The 24,544-nt window shown below is 45.0% G+C and overlaps 3 protein-coding genes across 3 annotated transcripts; 1 reads left to right on the forward strand and 2 right to left on the reverse strand.

Moving 5' to 3' along the window:
* Positions 1 to 3,837: 3,837 nt before the first annotated feature.
* On the forward strand, positions 3,838 to 24,353 carry T265_08148 (hypothetical protein; the record flags this gene model as incomplete). The annotated part of the gene is made up of 4 exons (XM_009173868.1): positions 3,838 to 3,876; positions 15,089 to 15,338; positions 21,709 to 22,143; positions 24,007 to 24,353. The coding sequence occupies 4 exons, from the start codon at positions 3,838 to 3,840 to the stop codon at positions 24,351 to 24,353; spliced, it is 1,071 nt and encodes a 356-aa protein (XP_009172132.1).
* On the reverse strand, positions 8,648 to 15,483 carry T265_08147 (hypothetical protein; the record flags this gene model as incomplete). Its single annotated transcript, XM_009173867.1, has 4 exons — positions 8,648 to 9,132; positions 12,844 to 13,050; positions 13,265 to 13,467; positions 15,441 to 15,483. 4 exons carry the CDS (start codon positions 15,481 to 15,483, stop codon positions 8,791 to 8,793), a joined length of 795 nt encoding a protein of 264 aa, XP_009172131.1.
* T265_08149 (hypothetical protein) lies at positions 21,332 to 24,544 on the reverse strand (the record flags this gene model as incomplete). The annotated part of the gene is made up of 1 exon (XM_009173869.1): positions 21,332 to 24,544. The coding sequence occupies one exon, from the start codon at positions 24,542 to 24,544 to the stop codon at positions 21,332 to 21,334; it is 3,213 nt and encodes a 1,070-aa protein (XP_009172133.1).

The raw sequence follows: 24,544 nt of genomic DNA on the forward strand, positions 1-24,544 counted from the left end.
ATTCGGATAGTGCGACCTTCCTAGTAGGCGAGACCAGTCTGGGCCGAATCCATATGATTCGAAGCTGGCGTGCGGTCATCTTTAAATGGAATTCGCATGAATGCATTACGTTATTTCCGACAGATGAATCTTTGTGCGACTTTCTCATTAGCCAACTAGGTTTCCTAAGACAGTAACTTGCAGTTTCAAGGTCCTGAAATGGTAACTTATACTTGAAAAACAGGATACCTCGGTACACTTCTGATTGTAAAAAAGATGTTTGTCCGCCAAAATGTCACTTTACTTGCCAATAAAATACTGTATGATGTTTACGATTTTTTCATCACATGACTCGTTTCCAGTGGCTTATTCTCGGTCGCTTTCAGACCCAGTATGTAACCCGAATAATTCCAGTCCTATCGATAGTCTGGTAATTCGAATATTAAACGATCCAATCGCCAAATGGTTTGGGCAATTTTCCATCCTGGGGAAGCTTGTTCTACATTGTTCGACGAAGGGTAAACTTTTAAATGGAGCTAATTTCAGTATACCACTCAACACCAACTGAATGTCTTCTTTTTGCTATCGAAAACTTGTAGGATTTGGAATTTGACTAGTACCAGTTTCCAATCCAAACGGTTAAAAGTACATCAGTTAATGGTTAGACTCCAATCGATAACAATGTAAGTGGTAAGGAGATTTGGAACTCATCCTGCAAGAAAGCTGGATTCTTCCAACTGGTGCTCAGCGATGGTCTTCAGTAGTGCGCATCTCTGGTTACAATGGAGGTCAATCTAATTCCTTTGTGATTGGTACACTCAGTGTGTGCACCCCTTTTTTGGAAATGGGCGCTACTCGGCCCATTTGGTGAGGACGACTTCTTTCACCCAGATAGAGGCAAATAAGTCAGACTTTCGTCTTTGAACACAATTGGTGAGAGTTCATCTGGACCGGCGGCTCGCTTGTTTTTGAAAGGGAGTCATGTTGCCGGATTAGAATCCAGCTGAGGGGTTGCAAGTGGCCAGTTGAATTGGTCTCGAGGGCGTTCCACCCAACGTTTCAGGCGGTCTTTTTACCACAGACAGGCGAGCCATTGTTGCAAGTAGTTAGTTAGCTCCGTTGTGCGTATCAGATGGAACAGTTTACGCACACTTCCAGAGTCTACCATCTCCCTCATCTCATCAGTTTCCGGATTCACCGAGCTTCTCCATCCGCGCAGATGCTCTCTTTACCTTGGTGCTAGGAGTACTAGGTGTCATTCGAGATTCACTGGTTAGAGCTATTTGTTTGCATCGCCTCATAATCGGAGTGCCCTGGGATCTTGCAGAGTGGCGGATAGTACCTTCCAGTAAGAGTCAACATCAGCAAACCTGTTGTCAGAAAGGGAATTCAGTAGGTGGGTTTCGCAAGCTCGCTTCACAGCTCTCAATCGCCAAGCAGTTGTGCGCGTCCTGCGAGCCCGCGAAAACCACAACAAGGAGCAGTGACCAAAAGGGTGCGATCCACGTTTATGTTTCTGAACGAGTGACAGTAATTAATTGACCCACGCCACTCATAGCTAATGGCAGTGTGGTCTGCCTTTGCTGGAGGTTGAGTCGTATACGGGGAGCACCACATGGCTAAGCGGCTTTAGCTGTTTCGGAAGTTAGTCCTGCAAAGAAAGAGTCAGTGGTCAGCACACAACTCTAGAAGTTGTTCGCTGATTTCCATGAGACGCGTTTACCATCCTAGACGGGCACCCAAATGAGCCTCAGCAGCGCCAAGTCCGCCTACCTAAGCCTCCATATCCCCGGCGACAGCGACAACACTTGAGCCCTGAGCCCACCGCGGCAAGGCAATCAAAGCGTCGTGAAAACTGTTTTTGAGTGTACCACAGCTTCACTCTCTAGGAGCGTAAGCGGATACGATGAGCAGACAACGATTATCGATGCATCTAGGGGATACTCTCGCAGACGTTGCCAAACTAACCGCACAAAGAAGACTACAGAGAGGCGATCACTACAGACGGCAATCATTCAAAACCAGATATCTTTCGGCCTAGTGTCAAACCCAGAAGAATCACCAGAAGCGGCTTCCAGAACTAAGTGGAAGCCGATGAAGGAATCAGTTCAACTTGCATTCCTACTTCAGACAGACACGACTTTCGAAAGCGAGTCCGGCGTACATGCAAGCGCAGTCCGTTGTTCAACTTGTTTCAAAGTGCGAACGTGATAGGCCTCCAGATGAACTAAGCCTCGGTGGTCGAAGAGCGATTTCAAGTGAACCAGAGATGTTGAAGCTGACAGCAAAGGGCACCGAACGAACCTACCAGCACTTAAGAATGGGCCTACGGAGATGCCGTCATGGACGTGGTAAAGAGGGGGAGAAGGCGGAATATGTAAAAGATCGTCCGCAGTAGTCTGTTTTCGCTTACCCACCCCACCGTACGCAGCAGGTAAGGCGACCCGAAAAACGGCAACACGTACCGACCGATGTGACATGATTTGTTCGTAAGCAATTGATAGTTTTCTGCGGGCTGGCGCCCACATCTGAAAAGAAGGACGAATAATGGCCTTTGGCTTGAGCTTTTGGCTCAAAAGCTCAACCGCAAGGCTAGCAAAACGCCGTCAGAGCAGCCTACATTCTTAAGGAGCAAGTCGCTACACATAATCTGACCTCCAACCTGAGAGACTAAGAGACTGTGACAGTCAGACCAATACTCTTTGACAAACCTGGTTTGATAGGCTCTGTGAGAATCACATGTTTACTCTCAGTTATATCTCAGTGAGGCTTTGTTGGTTCACAAACCGTCACACCGCGGTAAGTTCCAATCCGTGTGGGACGGAACCCAAGTGCACACACTACAAACGAATAGGACGGAGCATTCGTCCGGGTGAATGCGAACGCGGAAGGTTCCAAGCGGAAGTGTCTCTCTACGTGTGGGACGGAACCCAAGTGCACACACTACAAACGAATAGGACGGAGCATTCGTCCGGGTGAATGCGAACGCGGAAGGTTCCAAGCGGAAGTGTCTCTCTAGATTACCTATATTTTCTGTCGTTATATTTAAGGGAAGGGTGGACCAACAAAACCGGAGAGTCAGGTGCATTCAGTCGTGTGCTGTTCAACGCCGGGTAAATGTCGGAAGCCATAGGATTAGTTCAGCTATCCTAGAGTGACTGCCCCGAAGAACGATATCGATCAGCGAAATGGAACAGGCTCTTAGTGCGTACAGCGGAAGTTGCATATGTTCAATTTGTTCAAATGCGTCGTCCAATAGCCAACATTTCTGATGTTTTCTGGCTAATGTACGTTCACCCACCGAGGAAAAGCAACCACAGTGGACCAGAATTCCATACTAACCTGTTTTCAGTTTCGACAAACATGAACAAAAACCGTGTTTAACTTGCTTGGTTTGCCGAGGTAACGCAGTGTGGAACACCGTTCAAAGGGCGGGCGAACAGCGTACCAGCTACAGTTTTTGTTCAAATACAGTCAACACCCGTAGACAGTTGGGCGCGTGTGAATTTGACACCGGTTCGCGTAGTATGCCAATGCTCTGATCGTACCAGTTTGGACTGTTTGAACTGAATGTGTCTTTCATACACGCAGGTAAAAGTCTACTATATCTTGAACAACGTGAAGGATTTTTTCGAGCGTCCATTTAAGTTGGTAGACAGAATAGATTCACTAGAACTTCGCCCATTGAACGGAATTCAGCTAATCAAAAACAGAATAAACCTGCTGTGTTCATACCTGTCTTCATCTCGTACGAAAATCAACCTACGACCCAGAAGCATTCTGCACTGGATCCATTTGGGAAGAGAGACTTCTGGATCGCCCATTCCGTGGTTACCGAAAGATCTTCTATGTAAAAATATGCACGCTCGTATGTCCAAATTAACGTTCACTTCTGAAGTAAGATTGACGGGAATTCGGAGGCTAGCGTCTCAAAAGGAGCGGTACTCGATCATCCAAGAGTGCACATCAGCATTATGAGTAGCGTCTTATCAAGAAGGTGAACATACTATCATTTGACAATGAGCGAGAGTATGCTGCAACGTTCCATCTGCCAGTAGTTGAGAATGTCCATTGTGCAAGTCCACTGTTTCCTCGCAGTCTCCCTCGATTGCTGACAAGGGTCTGAAGCTAAGGGGGGTCGAACCTACGACGATCTTCGTCTGCCAATAATTTGAACGACACTTCCAATTTCTTCGGAGTTCATAATTCGTTTGTTCTAAACAGCTATCTGTCGAAACAAGAGACGAACTGGAATGAATAAAACGTACAAAGCACTTTCATATTTGTTGACCTAACTTTATTGCTTGTCGAAGCAGTACAACTGATAAGTTCTTATTCAAAGTTATCTAGTCTTTTTCCGAAGCCGTCGTCGAAACTTAGACACACCCAAGATCTCTTTCTTCCTTTGGCAAAGTTGAAGGAACAAGCGAATGAGCTTTTGGAAGTGGAGGTTCTAACACTGAAATGTCCCACCAAATGCATCTGTTGAACAGAAAGCCGGTAGTCATGTGAACAGTCAGTCGACCTTACAAGCCACCCAATGCGTGATGGCGTAGAGGACTAACCAATCATGAGTTTCGCATTGGCCACTTTTCCTATTGGTTGCTGATCGCCTCTCCGTTGATCCTTGAGGTGGCTATGCCGCCCAATCAATAGGTGCACATGGGCTCAGAACAATCCCAACGTATTCGAGTCGAACAGTTATCTGCGACAGTTCCTCTCACACTGATTAATCACGGAAAATAACTGAAATCATTTCTTGAAGGAACAGTTGTACTTAAGAAATAAGTCTAGCTGAACACAACCCAGGCAACACTCGAGACATATTGCTCTTCAGATTATACCGATATGTCAACAGGTTTCTTCTGCCTCCTATCATCTTTCAACGCCTTATGTAATTTTCACGGAACTTCTAAGTTCTCTTGATACAACTCACCCAAAACGAACCATCTAGCTACTGATTTCACTCGAGTCGATGTCTACGCTACATTGTTCAAACATCATCTGATTAACTGGAGTTCATAGTCACAATAGTTACACCAGGTTGAAAACAGTTCTGACCAAGTGGCGTGTGGACGATACAACCTAACGTGCTCCGTCACCACCAAATGCCAAACATTTATCATCAGCGGAATATTCGAATTTCTATCACATCTATCCTTTATTAAGAACTTCGTTTCCAACAAATCCAAAAGTCCCCAGACAACATGACATTTTCCCTTCCCACAAAATGATTTCGCCTGAAAATCTCAATGAAATAGATACGGTCTCTTGATAAAAAGTGGTTCTACCACGTTCCTTTCCGGCATGCACTGAATGCTTTAACACATTCACACCTGAAGAATCATCTATCAGTCTATCAATCTATCTATCTATTATCTATCTATCTATCTATCTATCTATCTATCTATCTATCTATCTATCTATCTATCTATCTATCTATCTATCTATCTATCCTACTATCTATCTATCTATCTATCTATCTATCTATCTATCTATCTATCTATCTATCTATCTATCTATCTATCTATCTATCTATCTATCTATCTATCTATCTATCTATCTATCTATCTATCTATCTATCTATCTATCTATCTATCTATCTATCTATCTATCTATCTATCTATCTATCTATCTATCTATCTATCTATCTATCTATCTATCTATCTATCTATCTATCTATCTATCTATCTATCTATCTATCTATCTATCTATCTATCTATCTATCTATCTATCTATCTATCTATCTATCTATCTATCTATCTATCTATCTATCTATCTATCTATCTATCTATCTATCTATCTATCTATCTATCTATCTATCTATCTATCTATCTATCTATCTATCTATCTATCTATCTATCTATCTATCTATCTATCTATCTATCTATCTATCTATCTATCTATCTATCTATCTATCTATCTATCTATCTATCTATCTATCTATCTATCTATCTATCTATCTATCTATCTATCTATCTATCTATCTATCTATCTATCTATCTATCTATCTATCTATCTATCTATCTATCTATCTATCTATCTATCTATCTATCTATCTATCTATCTATCTATCTATCTATCTATCTATCTATCTATCTATCTATCTATCTATCTATCTATCTATCTATCTATCTATCTATCTATCTATCTATCTATCTATCTATCTATCTATCTATCTATCTATCTATCTATCTATCTATCTATCTATCTATCTATCTATCTATCTATCTATCTATCTATCTATCTATCTATCTATCTATCTATCTATCTATCTATCTATCTATCTATCTATCTATCTATCTATCTATCTATCTATCTATCTATCTATCTATCTATCTATCTATCTATCTATCTATCTATCTATCTATCTATCCAATCTATCTATCTATCTATCTATCTATCTATCTATCTATCTATCTAACCTATTGAAATGAATCCGCGAGTATCACAACTAAAGTTAAAATACGAGTTAAAAGTATTATTAGCCTTGGTCGGCATGTCAGACGTGTGTAGGTAGTGCTCTTAGATGCTCCACACAGGACGTCTTTAGTGTGTTGTTAATGAAAGTGAAGTCAAATTCACGTGGCTATTTCGTGTTTTTGGATTGATATGGGGCCTCCTGACTCAGGTCGACTTTGACCCATCATTATTCATCTGGGTACACATTCCTGTTAGCTTGTTGGCGGATGTCCTTTGACCTAACCTGTCCGACGAACCCAGGTGTGTAGACTCTATGTGTACTCATGCAAGTGCAACAACCACGCACTTCCCATCACAACACCCTGACCTCGATCGGAGGTGAAACGTTTGCAACCAGATTGTTCAGATCAGCGAACAAACAAATGATGGTCGTTAGAACCTGAACTACCAATATTCTCTTTATTTGCAAACCTGACTTAATCTTTCTTCCAGTCCGTTCGGTCATTCCCATAGCCTGCGGGACAAATGTGATAAAATATGCATGCGCAAGGGATAAGCCCCTCAATGCTGCGATTGGACAGAGGGGAGGAATAGTACAGTTGAGGGAACTTGAGGACAAAGGATTACAGGATTTCGGCTTGTTCTCCAAAACCTTTTACTCTTCGGAGGGTAAATACTGCTGTGTCCGACTGCGATAAGTGCCAAATCAAACTTTCCTTTAAAAAAAATCCGGGAACGATTGCGACTAGTAACAAGCTCCCAGAATATGAATGAACTACTTTGAATCCAAGCTCGTAAAACCGATAAGAACCAGTGTTCTTCAAGGCGCTTCGAAGAGAAGATGGGAACCAAATCCTTCGTCGTTTTCGTAAAACGATTGTTCAGGTTCCTGGAAGTAGTTGACAAGAATTGAAAGATACTAAATTTCAAAAAATGTCCATGGGTAAGCAACCGCAAATTCGAGCTGCTATTTGTGAACTGTTTCCGGAGTACAGTTCGAAGTTGCATGTGAACTGCACACCGAGTGTTTCTTTTGTCCACAGAAAAAAGGGGTGAAAGTTGCTCTGTATTACTACGGTGGCAGGACCGCAGCCAGGAAAAACAGACCAAGTTATTGATTGCAAACCTATCGCACTGTCCCAATGGAAATAACATGGCCTAGGGTACCAACAAGAGGATACGGGGTTTCGAGCAAATAGTTTCTTGAATTTTTTGCCTTCAGAGTACAACATGACGCGGTCCGGCATAGATAGAGAATGTTGCGAGTGGCCTAACCAGTTACCATAAAAAACAGTCCGATATTCAAGTGTGTAGGTGGATCGATAAAAAGATCTGACACCCAAGTAAAACACGGGACCCAACGATCGAACGCGTACCCACTGTCCTTATGTGAGTGAAAATGTCGCTCATATACAAACGGATCTATCTTTTGACTATTTGACTGATCAAACAAAACGGCCTATCCGGTTTCACAGCCCTCCCTTCGAAGTATGGTAGAGTCTTATAGAAGGTTGTACCAACGCGCCAAGAAGGGACTAAACCTTTCAAATGAATTCTGTGTCGCCCTATTTGAAATCCAGCAGAATAATATTGGGTAATGCGCAATACTATTGGGATGAGATTCTCATAAACACCAATCAAGTTGGTATTCAATGTGAGAGTAATGCTAATGGAGATTAGGGATTTAACCTTACCTGATGAGCGCAACTGATGGTTTCATCGACTCTATGAGTATGCTGAAAGAGGAAAACCCCGATCCGATTGTGCCTAAGAGTTAGATTGAAGTTAGCCAACTATCGTCTCCACTCTTTTCGGTCGATAAAAGGGACGTAGTCTTGGAATCTCCATCGATCTCACTTCGTCCTTGAATGCCAAATCGATCTGTGTAAGGATAACTACTCACTTTCAGGCTACCACAGTGTCTGAGTGAGACTCGGACGCAATGAACAAATATCTCGGCCGTTTGTACTGACCTCTAACGCAAAAGTTCACCCTAAAGATCAAATGACCTTTTCGCCGTAGTTTCGGTCGGAGAGTGGCATAAACAAGTGATCAATCTACGTCTCGTGGTAGCATCTTCTTTCTAACCGTCAGCTTTTCTAGGTCGGTTTACTAGGCTACCGGGATTGGGGGGGGGGGAAATCCACTGCCGGGGTTAGGTCAATGACAAACACAAGGNTCCGGGGATAGGGGGGTGGGGTAAATCCACTGCCGGTGTTAGGTCAATGACAAACACAATGGATTGGAATTATTCAACGACCGAGAGTACAAACTGACATAGCTCGCAATGAGACACACATACAGGTCAAAGCATCGCCGAGTTCTGTTTCAGAGCAAAATATCCTTGATTCTCTGTGGGAATTTGGACAAAGCACATTGAAAGTCAACCTAAATTCGAATACCGTCCCGTTGACGAACAAACGTGTTCACAATTGACGGGGGACTGGCCTTCTCACGCGCCAGTTCGTCTTCACGCTCTTGTCCGTCCTCATCGCTCACGGTCACGTTTCCGTTCAGGGCGTCCAACCTGCCCATTGCATAGTCATACGAAGGAAGCGGTACCACAGTGGTTGGGCAAGGTCCATCTTTGTACTCTTGGGTTAGTTCCGGATATGCCGTTGCAGAGGACTGATAGCCGAAGGTTGATGTGTTCCCATCGATACCCGATCCACGTGGGTGTCGTGCGAAGAGGTGGTAGTCGTTGTTGTTACTCATCTGGTGCATGATGGGCTGTAAGAAAAACAAGGTAAAGCAATTTTAGTGCATCTTCCTCTGGAAGCCACTGCCGAATCAGTGGGTAGCTTTTACCGGGTCGTGCGTGCTACAAGGTTTGAAACAGTGAGTGTGTCGACCCATGACAGCTTTAGGTTCGCTATTTCTGTGACACGCGTACAAAAGTGCGTCCGACAAACCCCACAGGGACCTTTGTGGGTTTTTGAGAGCGTCACTGATCCAAAACATCCAGGATGGCTACTGGGTTACCGTTCATGACATCGAGTTGCTAATTCAGGTCCCTTGTTCAGACGGGATAATTCAGCGTCGTCCGGACTTATTGGATGGACTATTGGTGAAACGACCCAGTAAAACCTAATTTGGGAAACACAGGTGACCTAGGCTGACTGAGTGTATTGCTGCATCAATTATTGATCTCCGTTTGGTCACAATTCGAAAGAAAACTCTGTTCTGACAACAGCTGGTTACCAAACTGCCTCACCCTTGTGAGTTCGACTGGATGAATTCAAGACGGAGAAAATGGCGCAGTTGCTTTTGGATGAGCTAACGAAAGACAACACGTCCCTTGGCACGCCACTTGCACTCACAGAGTGCAAGGTCATGCTCCTGGATATGCGGTTACACAGAGTACTTACAATCCACTGAGGGATGCTCAAATCGTGGAACGTTTCACGACCAGAGGACAGACTCCAAATTCACGTACTTAAGGTGTTCAGCCGGGGTAGTGTCAAAGTTTTTCCAAGCCATAATGTAAGGTCGGTTGGTTTGACCATCATAGTTGGTACGGCGCATCAGCCTGCCTGTCGATTTTGTGGAATTCGCTGTCCGAGCATCAGCTCGTTCGTTGTTTGGCGCACTGAAATGACAAGCACTTGCGTACTTTGACATGCGTGTGTTATAGCGGTCAAAGTTAGCAACCCTGCCCAATCTATGAACAAACGTTTTCAGCTGTAGCACCCATTCGTTGCCTAGTCACTATGCCAACGGAAGGTGGCACAATGGCGGAGATAGTTTTGGGTTTCCAAGCCTGGAAAAAAGCCAAGTATGGGTTCGAACCATGGACCTTCCATTCCTTCAGTTGGCCCCCTAATCACTGAGCTACCTCTAGCTCGGAAACAGTGCCCAGTCTTCACTGAGTTTCTCTGCTATCTGTCAGGATAGCAAAGTGATGCTTTCGTAGCGAACTCACGTGATTTTACGCACAATCTGCTCAGAGAAGGACAAAAACAACAACTTGGTGCCACAGCAACGAGGACGTGGACTGAAATAAATCAAATCAGACAATCGAAGAAAGGAAGAATAGTGGCAGCCAATATCTCAAATTGAGAAGAAATTTATTATACCTGGTTGCTGAAAGTGGCAAGAAAACGTACACGGTATCGCCCCATCAACTTGATCTTGTGTACAGGTTTCGCAACCAACACTGAACACCAAAAACTGAAGGGAAATGTGTGGCAACAACAATTTAATCCGTTAAACACCGTTTTGCCTATGGAACACGTACCCTGTGGTGCACAGTGTGGTGTCATCGGGCATTGTTATAGGTCATTTTTCGTCAGAGTGTTATCCGAGCAAAACATTTGAACAAGCACTCTACCTGCGTAATGCACTACTCACAAGGTTGCTGAAAATTCTTCGACAACCCATGACCGGTTTCTCCCTTCTTGGGGCTTCTCAGTTAGGCGCAGTCACCGAACTTCCGTCAACCGTGTGTTCTACATGAACCTAAACTACACTCATTTGGAAACAAATTTGGTATTGCGAGAGACTCACCTGGAACGCAGCTGAATTTCTCGTTTATGATGCTGCCATGAATGATGACAGAAAGGTTGAGACCTTTCTGCGAGAAATGGTGTGAGCACTTCTTGAACACAAAGCCAGTGAGTCTCAGCGATCGATAAAGCACGCATATTGCTAATGACTAATGATAGGGTTGTCATCAAAACACTACGAATCCAAAGGCTTTCATGCTTCCGAAATTGTTCACTTTCACCCGAATGGACAAAACATGCCGTCACACCCCCCACATTATTCTTTATCAGCCGGCGTGTTCTGGTTGAACTCTGAGCTCAAGTGCTCCACACTGGTGCTGTGCATGGTCGACTAATCAGCAAATGATTGAGCAGAGGTTAAAATAACCTGTCTGGATGTTGACGGTCTCCTTGACAAGGATCTGATAACCAAATTATATGCAAATGATTCGCGCAATTGCCGCTGGCAGTCAGTAAAGGAAGTGCACCATTTTGTTTGTCATGTCCACGTTTCGCAAGCAGACTACATCTTTGTATCTTTGTAATGTACTACTCATAAGGTTGCTGAAGATCCGTCGACAGCCCACGACCGGTTTCGCCCTTCCAAGGGCTCATCAGGTAGGCGCAGTCCCCGGGTTTCTGTCAAACTTATGTTCCACTTGAAACCAAATTGCACGAAATTAGCGAATATACACTCATTTGCAAACTAATTTGGTTTTTTCGAGAGACTCATCTGGAACCCAGCTGAATCTCTCGTTTATGATGTTCTATAAGTACAGAGGAGATTTTGAAGTGTGGAAGATTATTGACCCCGAGTCCTGTTCAGCCACAAGCGAACAGCTAGTCGTGATATCTCGAATATCGTAGCGACTGAAACATGAAGCGGCCTGGTACTGCACATTCAGTTGCCTGAGAACATCATAAACGAGAGATTCAGCTGGGTTCCAGATGAGTCTCTCGAAAAAACCAAATTAGTTTGCAAATGAGTGTATATTCGCAGACTACATCTTGTTTTCCACACCAACTCAGAATTGGGTCCGTACTAGGCTGCAAACGTTGGATGCGGTGAGTCGTAACGAACAGATTGGGAGTTGTACAGTTGTTGCATACTCCAGCTTCTCGATCGCCGATCAATGCTCCTTGAAAAAGCTCACCCCCCCCCAGTGGAAAGACTTGAGCGAACTATACTCATTTGCAAACAAATTTGGTTTTGCGAAGGACTGGCCTGGAACCCAGATGAATTTCTCCTTTGTGACGTTTTTCAAGCTGGGAGCCAGATGGTTCATGTGGTTAAAGCGCTAATTTACTGACCGGAAGGTCCGTGGTTCAAACCCAACCTCTGCCACTCGATTTCCCCTGTCTAGGCTTGGGCAGCCTGGCAGTATCCCAGCCCTCGTGCTTCCTTTGGGTAGCACGTCAGCTAGGCACCGAGTGTTACCGCTGAACGATTTTTTCATTTGCTCAGGCTGCTTGAAACAAATCATAAACGAGGGAGAGTCTTCCGCAAAACCAAATTGGTTTGCAAATGAGAGTAGTTCGCTAATTTCCTGCAATTTGGGTTCAAGTAGAACACACGGATGATGGAAGCTCGGGGACTGCGCCCAACTGATGAGATCTAAGAAGGGCGAAACCGATCGTAGGTTGTCGAAGAATTTTTAGCAACTTTATGAATAGTGTATTACATATACAAATAGGAAGAAATTCAGTAATATACTCTTTGTGCCATTTCTCAATTCTACACTATTAATTCTGTTTGTACTAGGTGACAGCGGTAGAAAACCATGAACCGTCTAGGTGTAGCAGTTATTGTCCAAAAAACGTGAACCCACCTGATTTATTTGTCCCCCCCGTCTCTCGCATTTACCTACCAGGTGGATCGTTACCCCAAAAGGCCAGAAAAATACCAGAGCATTCCCATTCCTCGTAGTTGATGTGCAAACAAAACGAGACCACTTACGTCTGGAGTACCGGAAACGTGTCCAGTCCTGACCAGATTCGGATAGGACTGACTGTGTGAGGCCGGATACACAGGTGGAAAAGCATAACTGCCGTACGCATGTGTTGTGTGGTACTCGGCGGGCATGATCGGGCAAACTGCATGCAGAGGATGGCCCGCTGCTGGATTTGGCATCTGAGACGGATTGAATCCACGCTGCCTTCGACGCTGAAGTCACAAGGGACATGAACGTCAATAAACAGATGATTGGACCACTCTGTTCGACTGAAATAATGAATAGTAAACTGGTTTCAATACGAGTAGTATTCACTGGATGAAGAAGGTACAATCGGGATGACCTGAGACGCTTCACTTCAACATCTAACAACTTTTATAGTTATCCAAACTATTGACCAAGTCCACAGCGATTGAGAACACCTACCGAAGAAGTCGTAAGTTTGTTCGCTAAGCTGGGCAGTTTGTTTGCATGTGTTGATACACCACAGTGGTGCTTATTCGCGTTCAAAGAACTCGTGCACAGAACTTTCAAGCCCATACCCCAGTGACTGAAGTATTTACCGACTCGACTCGGGCGTGCCGACTGACTGACGTTCACAAGCGACACTAATTTGCAATCTTGCGGGTCTAGAACATTGCAAAACTGTTAAAATGGAAAGGGAAGTTTTAATTTTCAAACACATCTCCTGGGGCTGTCTCCTCATGATTTTTTCTAAAAAGTGGCTTTTTGTGGGGGAGGGGGGATGTTATCACTAAAACGGAACTAAAAGAACGGTCACCATTCCAGTTTATGCAACTGGATTAAAAAAAAACAAAATGGGCGAATCCAGTGTGATGACTGTAGTTTGGATCCAGAAATCTCCGGCAACTCCTTGACAAACGCATTTGGGACATGGGAGTAGTACGCATTATCGTGATTTGAGGATTTCAACCAGTTTTTTTTTATACGGTGAGAAAGTGGTCATTTTGAGAAGTTCTCTGAGAAGGTGCGGCGTAATCCAACCTTTTTTAGTTTGATAGTTTCCGGATGTGGTTTGAATTGAAGCCTTCTTGGGGAAATGGCTGGCTCTATTTGATACAATTTAGTAATTTGTTTTTACCGTGACCGGCAATCTAAGTGTTTTCTCTATCTCTCTGGCACTCTTTCGTTCGGAGAACGTTGGACAGATGCGCAATTCATGGTTTGTATTCCCACACTTGTCAGAGTTTAAGAGTGTACGTATCTTAGAAGCCCCCCTTAGAGGTATTCCCACATGCACTGATGTCTGACAGGCCCACCATATCTATTTCTGCTTAATTTTGTCTTTGATGAAGTAATGAGACGAACAGTAGATCTTCGAAGTCAACCTGAAATATACAGACGACACTGTCCTCATTTTTGACGCAAGGCGGGAGGCGCAACCACCATTGGAGGTCATCCAGTCTTTCAGAATGTGCTTCGCTCCCAAAAGATACGAAGTCATGCTACTGAAAGGGCAGCCTTTCAACACAAATCTAAGAATTTTAGGAGTGACAATGGATGTTTCTGGGAAGTTATCTTAGCTCTGACGGTAGTGTGACAGATGAAGTCAACGCAAGAATCTCCAAGGTTAGAATTGCGCTTGGCGTTTTGCGCCACTTGTGGCATCAAAAATGTATGTCAGACTGAAGCATGTGCTGCGTTGTCGTGAGACCGGAAGACCTGGCCCCTTCGGGGAGATATCTTCAGGTCTTCAGGTCACTGATGCTTGAAAAATATTACTTTAATAGGCTAGAATGGGCGAACTCGCGATGAACTAATTTATTTGATGTCAACAGTTGCTAGGCCTGGCCACGATCAGCTGATCCGCATTGTCGTAAACTGACTCTTCTTCAGTCACGTGACTACGTGCTGACCGGCTGCCTGAATGACAACTTCTCAGATTTCTCTCAAGTTGTGAACAAATAGATGCATCTAAATAGGTGAATGATACTAACCGGACTCGAGCCGGAATGCCGTAGACCTCAAATGACGCTTTTTCTCAGATCGACGGCTTGAGCTATCAATTCGCACATAATATATATTGACACGAATTGGTATGGCCTTGACTTCATAAGCGAGGGGGAAATTCTCCAAGAACCATGCAATAACCATTCTTGTGAAATCGCTGGCAGTTTAAAGTGACGATGCATTCATAAACAAAATTGCCTCTTTCTTGTTGCATACAGGAAGCTCGTGGAAGTAAACTTCACAAAAGATTAGTAATTACTGTCGTACTATTTGTTACAGGTGGTTGTGGGATATGTGGATTTCACGCTCACATCATTCTTGTTTGTGCAGTCATCCTCCTGTTCTGGTGAGTCCACACTGGAGCACTGGACTCGAGTTTTAGTCCAAGATGAGTGTGTTACCCCTACTCCACTAGGGCACGTTGGGTACATCTGGATTTTCATGTCTGAACAGTCGAATGGATTCATGCCTGACTGCTCGAACGGTTCTGGTGGTGCTCATCGACTGGCCCGAGTGTTAGGACTTCCCAGTCAGTGGAAGCTGGAAACCTGAATAGTTAGTTGTAGGATCACATCAGCCTCGTTTGAACAGTCGCCTTGTCAGCCTGGAGAAGTAGTGGTAACACGCTTACCTCGCATGTCAGATGTGCGGAGTTCAAACCTCGGCACGGCCATTGGATATGCACCGTGCTGTTACGATTACACTAGTTTCCGCTTTTGGAAGAAGTAGCAAAAAGTGCGGTTTCTATGGCACATGATTTACGATCCCCATAAAGATCACATGCGCGAAAAACACTCATTTGCGCACTAACTTGGTTTTACCGGGAGGTCCAACCGAATTCTAGCTGAAACTAAGCGTTTGTGTTTTTTCCAAACAAATGTACCGCACGAAGCTCACCTCAGGTTTCAGTTGGTTTCAGATGAGCGGACACATTGCCCACAAGTTTGCAGAAAATCTTTCGACCACTTGGGTCCAGTGATCAAATGAAATAAAAGGTTCACGGTAACCCGGTGGCTGCACCTATCTGCTGGGACTGGAGGAACTAGTCATGAACTGTCGAAGGGTTTTTAGCAACCTCATGAGTAATGTGTCCAGCCAAGGAACACAAGGTTGACGGAAACTCGGGGACTAACTACACCTGATGAGCCCCAAGAAGGGCGAGAGCGGTCATGGGCTGTCGGAGTTTTCAGCAACCTTGTGAGTAGTTTCCTCCATGAAAATATACCACGATAACTCGAATATCGTGCCAACTGAATCATGAGGCGGCCTGTGTGCAGCACATTCAGTTGTAGAATATCATAAACGAGAGATTCAGTTGAGTCTCTTGTGAAAACCAAATCGATTTGCAAATGAGTGTATGTCTCGATAACAGTCCAATTTGGGTTCAAGTAGAAAATAAGGTTGACGGAAACTCGGGGACTGTGCCCACCTGATAAGCCCTAAGAAGGGCGAAACCGGGAGTGGACTGTCGAAGAGCTTACAGAAAGCTTGTGAGTAGTTTCCTCAACGAAAGCAAAAGGTACTGATTCAGAGGTAATACATGTACGTCTGTGCGCAGCAAGTCTCTCCACTACTCGTCTGACCTTCAGAAAAGCGCAGTTTTCACGTCGAAAAGGTGTCCTTTGATGAAAATCTTTTCAAATATCCGGCATCGTTGTTCAAAACGAATAGGTTAATGAAATCTGCACACACTCGGTAATTTCTCCTAGACGAATGAGGTCACTGCGAGTTTCGATGTGCACAGCTGTCCCTATGATGGACGGTTTGGAAGTGTCCCAGGGACCGTCACTGACAGTTGCGGCACTCTAAGAACGTCTGGAACAGATAATGGCCTCGAGATATCTTTTCAACTTAGTTATTTATCTTCGATAACAAAGTTTCGCCATGGAATTTCAAATATCGCCAGTTATGAACTGGTTCGAATGGAGAGTTTAAGCTGCATATGACTGTTGCCGGATTCTTTCTTGGTGTCATATAGCTAACCCCTTTGTGGGGGTCAATCTTGAGGAGATCAAAGCTTCTCACGAGAATCTCTGGATAAGTTTTAACATGAAAATAGCGTTTACTTTTGGTAAACCGGTCTTCCTGGAAATTTAAGACTGCCATTTTGCTGAAAACGGACAGACATAGATGGTGTCCTAAACTGCTCCATTCTAAATTGACATACGCTAGTGTTGTTCCATCAACATTCAGTCGATTCAGAACGCAGTGTACGAAAGAAGTTAACAAAAGAGAGGCCCAGACTGAGATCAGAAACACACATAAAAACGTAGATTAGGGGCTAATTAAAGAGGGCATTAGCCTCGGTACTGGGACCCAGTAATGAATGGATTGATACAGGCGTTATCGTATTTAAAGCAAGGAGAGCACAACACTGGGGCACAGGAAAGATCGACTTTAGATTGGAAAACTAGGGATACTGCATATAAGATCAAATGCAACAGCTTCACTGCGGTTTACAGAGGAGAAACTGCACGTCAAGATCGGTGAGCCGGAGAGGTAAAATAACCGAACCATGAAGATATGTGGACGAATATCAGGTGCCTGATAAGGACTCGACGATGGCGAGTTCAGATCTAAATTTGGAAGCCCAACTCTCAACTCTCACGTGAACTCCTACTAACCCTGTAGATGTGACCATAACCAGTTCACATAAACCATGAAAAAAATTGTAAAAGACATTTGGATGGAACGCTCAACACGAGAGTGATATGGTGCAGAATGGCCAGACCTCAAAACCCGGAAAGAGTTCATGTAATCCTTTCCTCCAAGTCCATCACTGTTCCCCATGAATATATGCATTAAACACCACTATTTAGAGCTGTTTAAGCGTGCCATCAATAGCAGATGTTGCTGCCTACCCAATAAGGCCCAAGAAGGGTGAAACCAGTCATGGACTGTTGAAGAGTTTTCAGCAATCTTGTGAGCAGTGTATCAGGTCTATGTAATGTATTGTGATATCTCGAATATCGTACCAACTGAAACTTGAGGTGGCCTGACGAAGCACATTCAGCTGCATAAGACCATAAACGAGAGATCCAGCTGGGTTCCAGGTCAGGTTTGGTTTTAGACCAAAGGACAGAGGCAACTGATCATACATGCCGCAAGCCTGGTGCACCTCCAGACAGTGTGGATCGATAATCGAGCATAATCTACGTCAAAACTTACACCAATGAAATGATGAAGGTGCTCAGCTTGTCGGCTAAATTACGTGGTTGAAATGGGACTTGCAGAGCTCGTGTGCTCCTTGAGCCACAAAGCACTGACGGATAATTCAACATCACCTTTGCTATAATTCCGAGTAAGACTTTGCCCCTACCGCACATGTACCGCCAATTTACACAAAAAACGGTTTTCCCCGTGGGGTATGAGGTATTGTGCTACGGCATTTTTGCTCCGTTCTGACACGCCGTTGCCATCTTGCTACCTTCTATCATTATTAGCTTCTACATGTCTTCCTTCACCGATATCATCCGTCAAAAATGCCTGTTTATTTGAAATGGTTTCGAATTGAAGAACTCACTCATCTCACCAGTCTCCCAGACGTCTTAGGGCTTTAGACCATGGTGCAGTTTGACAGCATCACCTAGGTAACTCATTCACATTTTTTGCTCGTAGTCACACCACTCTCGCTCGGACCGTCGTCTTCCTATCTTGGCGTAATTATTCCGGTAGGTCCACACCAAAGGGAAACACTGGACTCGGGTTCCGCTCCTATTAGAGCTCATCAGCTAAGCATATCCAATGGCCGTGCCAGGATTTGAACCCCGGACATCTGACACGTGAGGCGAGCGTGTAACCACTACTCCACCAACGCACGCTGAACGCATCCGAATTCTCACACCTGAACGGGAGAACGTGCTCACGTTTTAGCGATGTGATTGGTGTGCCCGACCCATCGAACGACGACCCAGTAACTGTCCTAGTTGTGACGATCGATTGACCCGCCAGTCAGGACTTCCCAGTCAGGTAGCGCCGGAGCGGACACCCCGACAAGGCTAAGGATATGAAGTGCTGGGTAGCCCTATTAAGAGAGGAACTCGAGTCCTATGCTTCCCCCCTTTGGTGTGGACTTACCAGAATAATTACGGCCGTTCAAACGAGAGTGGTGTGACTACGAACAAAAATACCAATCCTGCAAAACCCTAAACATTGCAATATTCACATTTGTTTGCGCATGGATACAAACGAACTCCGGAATTTGACAAGGAAACGGCATTTTACAATCCGAGACTAGCTTCACGTTTTGGTTGCAACCGCTATTTTTCGTTTGAGGACATCAGCTCAGACGAAAGCAACAAAGGTCAGGTGTGCTGTGCGTTTTCACCGCAAGCCGTCTGCTTCACTGTCGTTTTGACCCCGTTAACGGACATCATCATTCGATAGGCGTCAGGGCTGCTGGTCATCACAACAATGTGCAGGTATTTGGTCACGTGAGCATGTCACGCTTGGCTTGGCGATCACCGATAGAATAAAAGCACCGTAGACAGCTTACACGATAAAATTAGTTAAAAAAGCTAGACACCAGCCTCTTCCGGTTTCAGTAACGCTCACACCGCGTGCCGATGGACATAACTAGCCTATGAGTAATGGAACGTTTGCAATCGAATTGCCCAGCTCAGCGAACAAGCCAATGACCACCATCTACGCTACCTGAGCTACCGACATTTTCCTCTATAGAGAGAATGAGTTGTCATATCAGGTTTTTCTGATGAAATTTTCCGGTGGGAACGCCAGATGGTCTTACGAAGAAGGAACTCTCCCGTGATAGATGAATTAATCACACTTCATAAGTTACGCTGCTTAGGACATGTGCTCCGCATGCCAGAAGACCGCCTGTCTCGCTGAGCTCTTTTTACCCAGCCCTGTGCTGAGTGGAAGCGACCGAGAGGTGGACTGTGCATGACCTGACAACGAAGCACAAAAACCCTAACTAGTAAACTTAGTCGAGTGGCCAACTGCCGCCTCCCTGGATGGGAACCCTGGGGCTCAAATCACCAGTGGTTGATGACATTGGCAGAAATGGCCCAATCGCCCAGTCAGTGGAGCTCGCGCATCAAAGCTATCACCTTCGATGATCTGGGCATGCCTTCTCCTTCAAGGCCTGGTTTTGTATTCCACTTTCCCGTTTACTGGTTATCAAAACTGTAGCAGCTGAAACCACGGTTTATAGCTAATAAACTGAACTGAATTGAGTGGAATGTATGGATTTAATACACTACTCATAAGGCTGCTAAAAATTCTTCACATGGTTCGACACCTCTCAACTCGGGCGCCACTCTCCAGAGGCTGAGGGATTATCCGACTCAAGAGGCTCAGGATTCTGGCTGATACAAAGAGCTCTAACCGAATCGATCCATCTTCTAGGTACTGGTTCATGAGGCGAGACACACAAGTTATCCCCAAGTAAAACGATTCCGACAAAGAGCTTACAGGTATTACAACACCTTACAGATCACACGGGTAAAATCACCACCAAACGCATCAAGACAAGGCCTGACTGCTCGATTTTGATGGGTGGCACAACAGTTTTTCCTAATTTGAGTTTGTTTTGAACAACTTATGTGACGGTCAGAGCCTACATTGGAAGTTCTTTCCCATGTTCGTGTATTTGACACTAGAGGAACACAGCCTACATTGGAGTTTTGTGTCAAACTGTAATGGTCTTTGAACACTCCTTGTGTGGTACTCGTCATTCATCAAAAAATCGTTTACGACAGGGCATTTTTTCGTTCAACAAGAGGCGTAAAATATCACATATACAGCGACTGAGCTAGCGGAATAAAATTTAGCTCTGAAACGACAAATTCCAAAGTAGTATTTTGCTGTCAATACCATAGAAAAGCGGCCCGCTATCGGTGTTCTCTCACTGAAGCTGCCGTGAGAGAAGAGATGTCACCAAAGAATTATTGTGAATTCTTTTTGTGTTCTGTTTCCGTTATATTTGTACTAAAATCTTTTGCTAAGCGTTCGTCCGAACACGTGAGTGGATACAAACAACAGGAGTGTGGCAGACATCGATGCCTCAACTTAACCCCAGACCTGAACAGTTTGGTAAAAAGTCAGCTAAGTGAATTGTTCTTTTGAGAAGAGGGTTTCGTCATCGATAGTATACAATTCTGGAACCGGTTTCATGTCATTCTGCCGAGTTGTGTTCAGCCAACCTAGACTAATTTATGGGTCTTTTGGTGCTGTTCTATGTACCCTATCCACTTCGCGATGTACTATCTTGAGCACTCCCAATGGTCACCAGCCTACAACGAGTATTGCCACTTGGTTTAGTAGATCCTAACCAACCTGGCTTTTTTCACAAAGGGAGAAATGAACGTTGCCCAGACCTTCTGTAGTTATGATTATGCTTAGCTTCTTGCTTAAACGCGATACTACTCACAAGGTTGCTGAAAACCCACCAACAGCCCACAATCGGTTTAGCTCAATTTTTATAGGAGTGGGGGCGAGCTGTCACCTGAACTAACAACCATTTGCAAATTCTTCACAAACACCTAACTTTCTTCGTGTTATTCATATTGATTTGATCGGGAGATAAGCGCAGACAGACGGATCGATCACAAATTTAAATCGACCAATCATAGGATCAATACATATTCGACCTACCGTTTTGCAGCAAGCACACGCAATCCAGTTGATGACGAGCAATAGGATGATGAGCAACAGAATGACAATGATCAGGATCGGTACCCAAGTATATGGCCCAAAAAATCCCAACGCTGGCACTGCAGTCACGGTTTCGGTGCATGACTTGGTTCCTGGTTCGGGGCAAGGTGTAACAGGTGACGCGGATGATTTAATGTCCGAAGGAATAAGAACGATGGGTTTTGGGGGGAGAGAGGAAGTTGTTGAAGGTGGATGAGTGGAAATACCGGTTGTTTTCATAACAGTGGTTGCGTTGGAAACCTCTGTGACAGTGGATACGTCAATCGGAGATACCGATTCTAATTTGGTTCCCATAGTTGGAAGGGTAGATCGCAGCAAAGCTGTTGTAGGCGTGGTGACAATGGCTTTCACTTCAGGTATCCTTACGGAGCTTCCGACGGAACTCTTTTTTTCATCTGTTGTCAAGGAACCGGATGGTATGTTTGAGGTAGGGAAGACAGTGTCAGAACTTTCTGTGGACACTCTGGTTGAGAGTGAACTGGCCGCAAAAGTGCTGGTCAAATTTCCGACCCCGATGGACTCCATCGTCGGTGAAGGCTGCATTGTATGCGTTTGTTCGGTCATGAACGTAGTTGCCTCGCTTTTGTGTGACGTATTTGTCGTGATCTTATCAGTTGGCCAAGTTGAAACCTCGACCAATCCGACGGTGGACCGTGCGGGTGTGATTCGTTCTGTGGACTGATACTGTTCGGTATGCGTTGTGCTTACCAGTGCTATCGGCTTGTGTGTTGTGGCGACTGATGGAGTTCCATCAGCAATTTCCGTTACTTCACTGTGTGTAGTTTTCGGCAGAGTGGCCGTTGGGGTAATCAGCTCAGGCACGCTTGAAAAGATCTCGGAGGAGGTTGTGGATGGCGTGTATTGACTGTGTGAAACCAGTTCTGTAGTGGTACCCACGGATCCCCGTTCGGTAATGACACCGTCTGTCATGACTGGCCGTAACTTCAAAGTGCCTTCACTGTCGGTCGGCAGTTGTAATTCAGTTGTATTGGCTGCGAATGCGTCAGTTCTGTTAAACACGGTTGGCGAAACCTCGGTCATGATAACTGCGGCTGTTGTAGATTCGTTCCGTGTAGTTTCTGTCGTGTTTGTTACGAACGCAGTGAACAAGCTCGTGTCTGACCTGAATTCAGTTGTTTCTGGCTCGGTACGACCAAACATGGTGGTATTAGGTGTAGCTGAAGTTAGAGTAGTGCTTGGAGTTTCGGTCGGCTGAGTTGACAGTGACGCAGTTCCATTCACGCGTGCAGTTGAACTGATGTTTGTTGACTCAGTTCTGAAGCCTCCGACCGACATGTAGTATGTACTCGGTGTGAACTTTGTCGTTTCATTGCTTGAGAAGTTGGTAGTCATTTCAAACTCTGTTTGTTTTGCTTCCAAGGCAGCAGTTGTAAGGATCACAGCTGGTGTCGACCCACTAGAGGTTATTTCCGATGGTCCCGATGTGATCTTCATAGTTTCGCTTGAAAAACTTGAGGTTGACACAGCCTCGGATGTATTCGTTACCGGGACACCAGACTCACTCGAGAGGGTCATCGTTGGTGTAAATGTCCCCACTGATGTGCGTTCAGTTGAGGGACTTGTCGCTGATCCATTCTTTGTTGTTTCGGTCACTATGAAACCTGTCTTGGTTGATACAACAGGTGTACTCTCCGTCATTTCCGTTGAAATCAACGTTGGGTCACCATGAAAGCTTGTCACGGGCAAATTTGGTGTCGTGTTCGCTTCCGTAGTACCAAACTCACTTGCTAGACCCATCGCATGTGTATACTCACTCGATTTAGGATGCGTTGCCCCCGTGCTTTCGCTTGAAAAGCCGATAGTTGATCCACTTGGTGTAGCCTCTATGGGACCGGTCGCTGAACCCAAAGATGTCAGAGACTCACTGGATGACGTGACTGCCGGAGTGGACTCAGGCGTAGTTTCACTGGAAAAGCCAACACCAGGTCCTCCTCGCCTTCCAGAGCCTCCTTGATCACTGGAAGCACTCGAGTTGACCTCCGTATACAAGATTCCTGTGGTAAAATGTACTGTCGTTTTTGAATCGGTGACGCTTTCTGTTGAGAATCCACCTCCTGTCAGGACAGGGGTCGCGAAAGATTCCGTTGACGCTGCTGTGGATGATATTGTAGTTACGTTGGTTGTCACAACTCCTTTGTATGGTTGTGTGGTCCCAACGGCAGTTGTGCCTTCCGCGGGACGATGTACCGTTGATGTACCTGTGAGCCTTAATCCCATAGGTGTCGTTGAAGAACTTGCAGTTGTTGGGCTCTCTGGCAGACGTAATGTCGAAGTAGGTCGACCGAATTCAGTCTGACTGGTAGATCTACTAGTCCCTGAAACTTCGGTAGAAAGCGGTTGCAAATACTCTGAGGTTGTCCCAAGTGGCTCTGGAATGATCGTTTGCCTACCGATAAAGCAGGTGCAGTTGTACAAAAACGAAGGTTGTTCAGAAGATAAGCCATCCTTGTCGAGACTCGTCAAAATGAGTTGTAAGCAATCCTTTGATTTTCCCTCCTCAGGGCAAGATATCTTTGTGACATTGATCACCTTAAGGAGACCATCGGATGAAGAGTTCGAAAGAGGCACAAAGCGTTGTGGAACAATGACCGAAGGGGTGGTGGTGGTGGCTTTTGGTTGTGATTTTGAGACGCTCGTGTTCACGGTGGCTGCGAGTGGGGTTGGAGCTCTCTGTGGTTGTGGTCGAGATGTCTCCGCTCGTCCGGTGGCTTGTGGCGGCACAACAGCTTTTGCCCCCGGCTTGACTGCCGAACGTGATGCTATAGTTGTTGGCCTGACCGTTGCTTGGACGGTACGCCGCTTTGTCTCGGTGGAGGGTGGCTGGACAACCAGTAGGACAGGACCGTAATCATCTGGGAATTCATATGCTGTTAGCCCGTCAAAACTGGACTTTTTCCAATTGAAGTTGACGTGAACATTATTGCTGTTGATTCGCAACCCTCCGGGACCCTGCAAGTTGACGCCATGATAGTCCTGTGTATCGTACACTGGAACTAGTTCGTACTGTACCGGTAATGGATAATACCACATTGGGGGCAT

Source organism: Opisthorchis viverrini (genome assembly GCF_000715545.1).
Source record: "Opisthorchis viverrini unplaced genomic scaffold opera_v5_204, whole genome shotgun sequence".
Lineage (NCBI taxonomy): Eukaryota > Metazoa > Platyhelminthes > Trematoda > Opisthorchiida > Opisthorchiidae > Opisthorchis > Opisthorchis viverrini.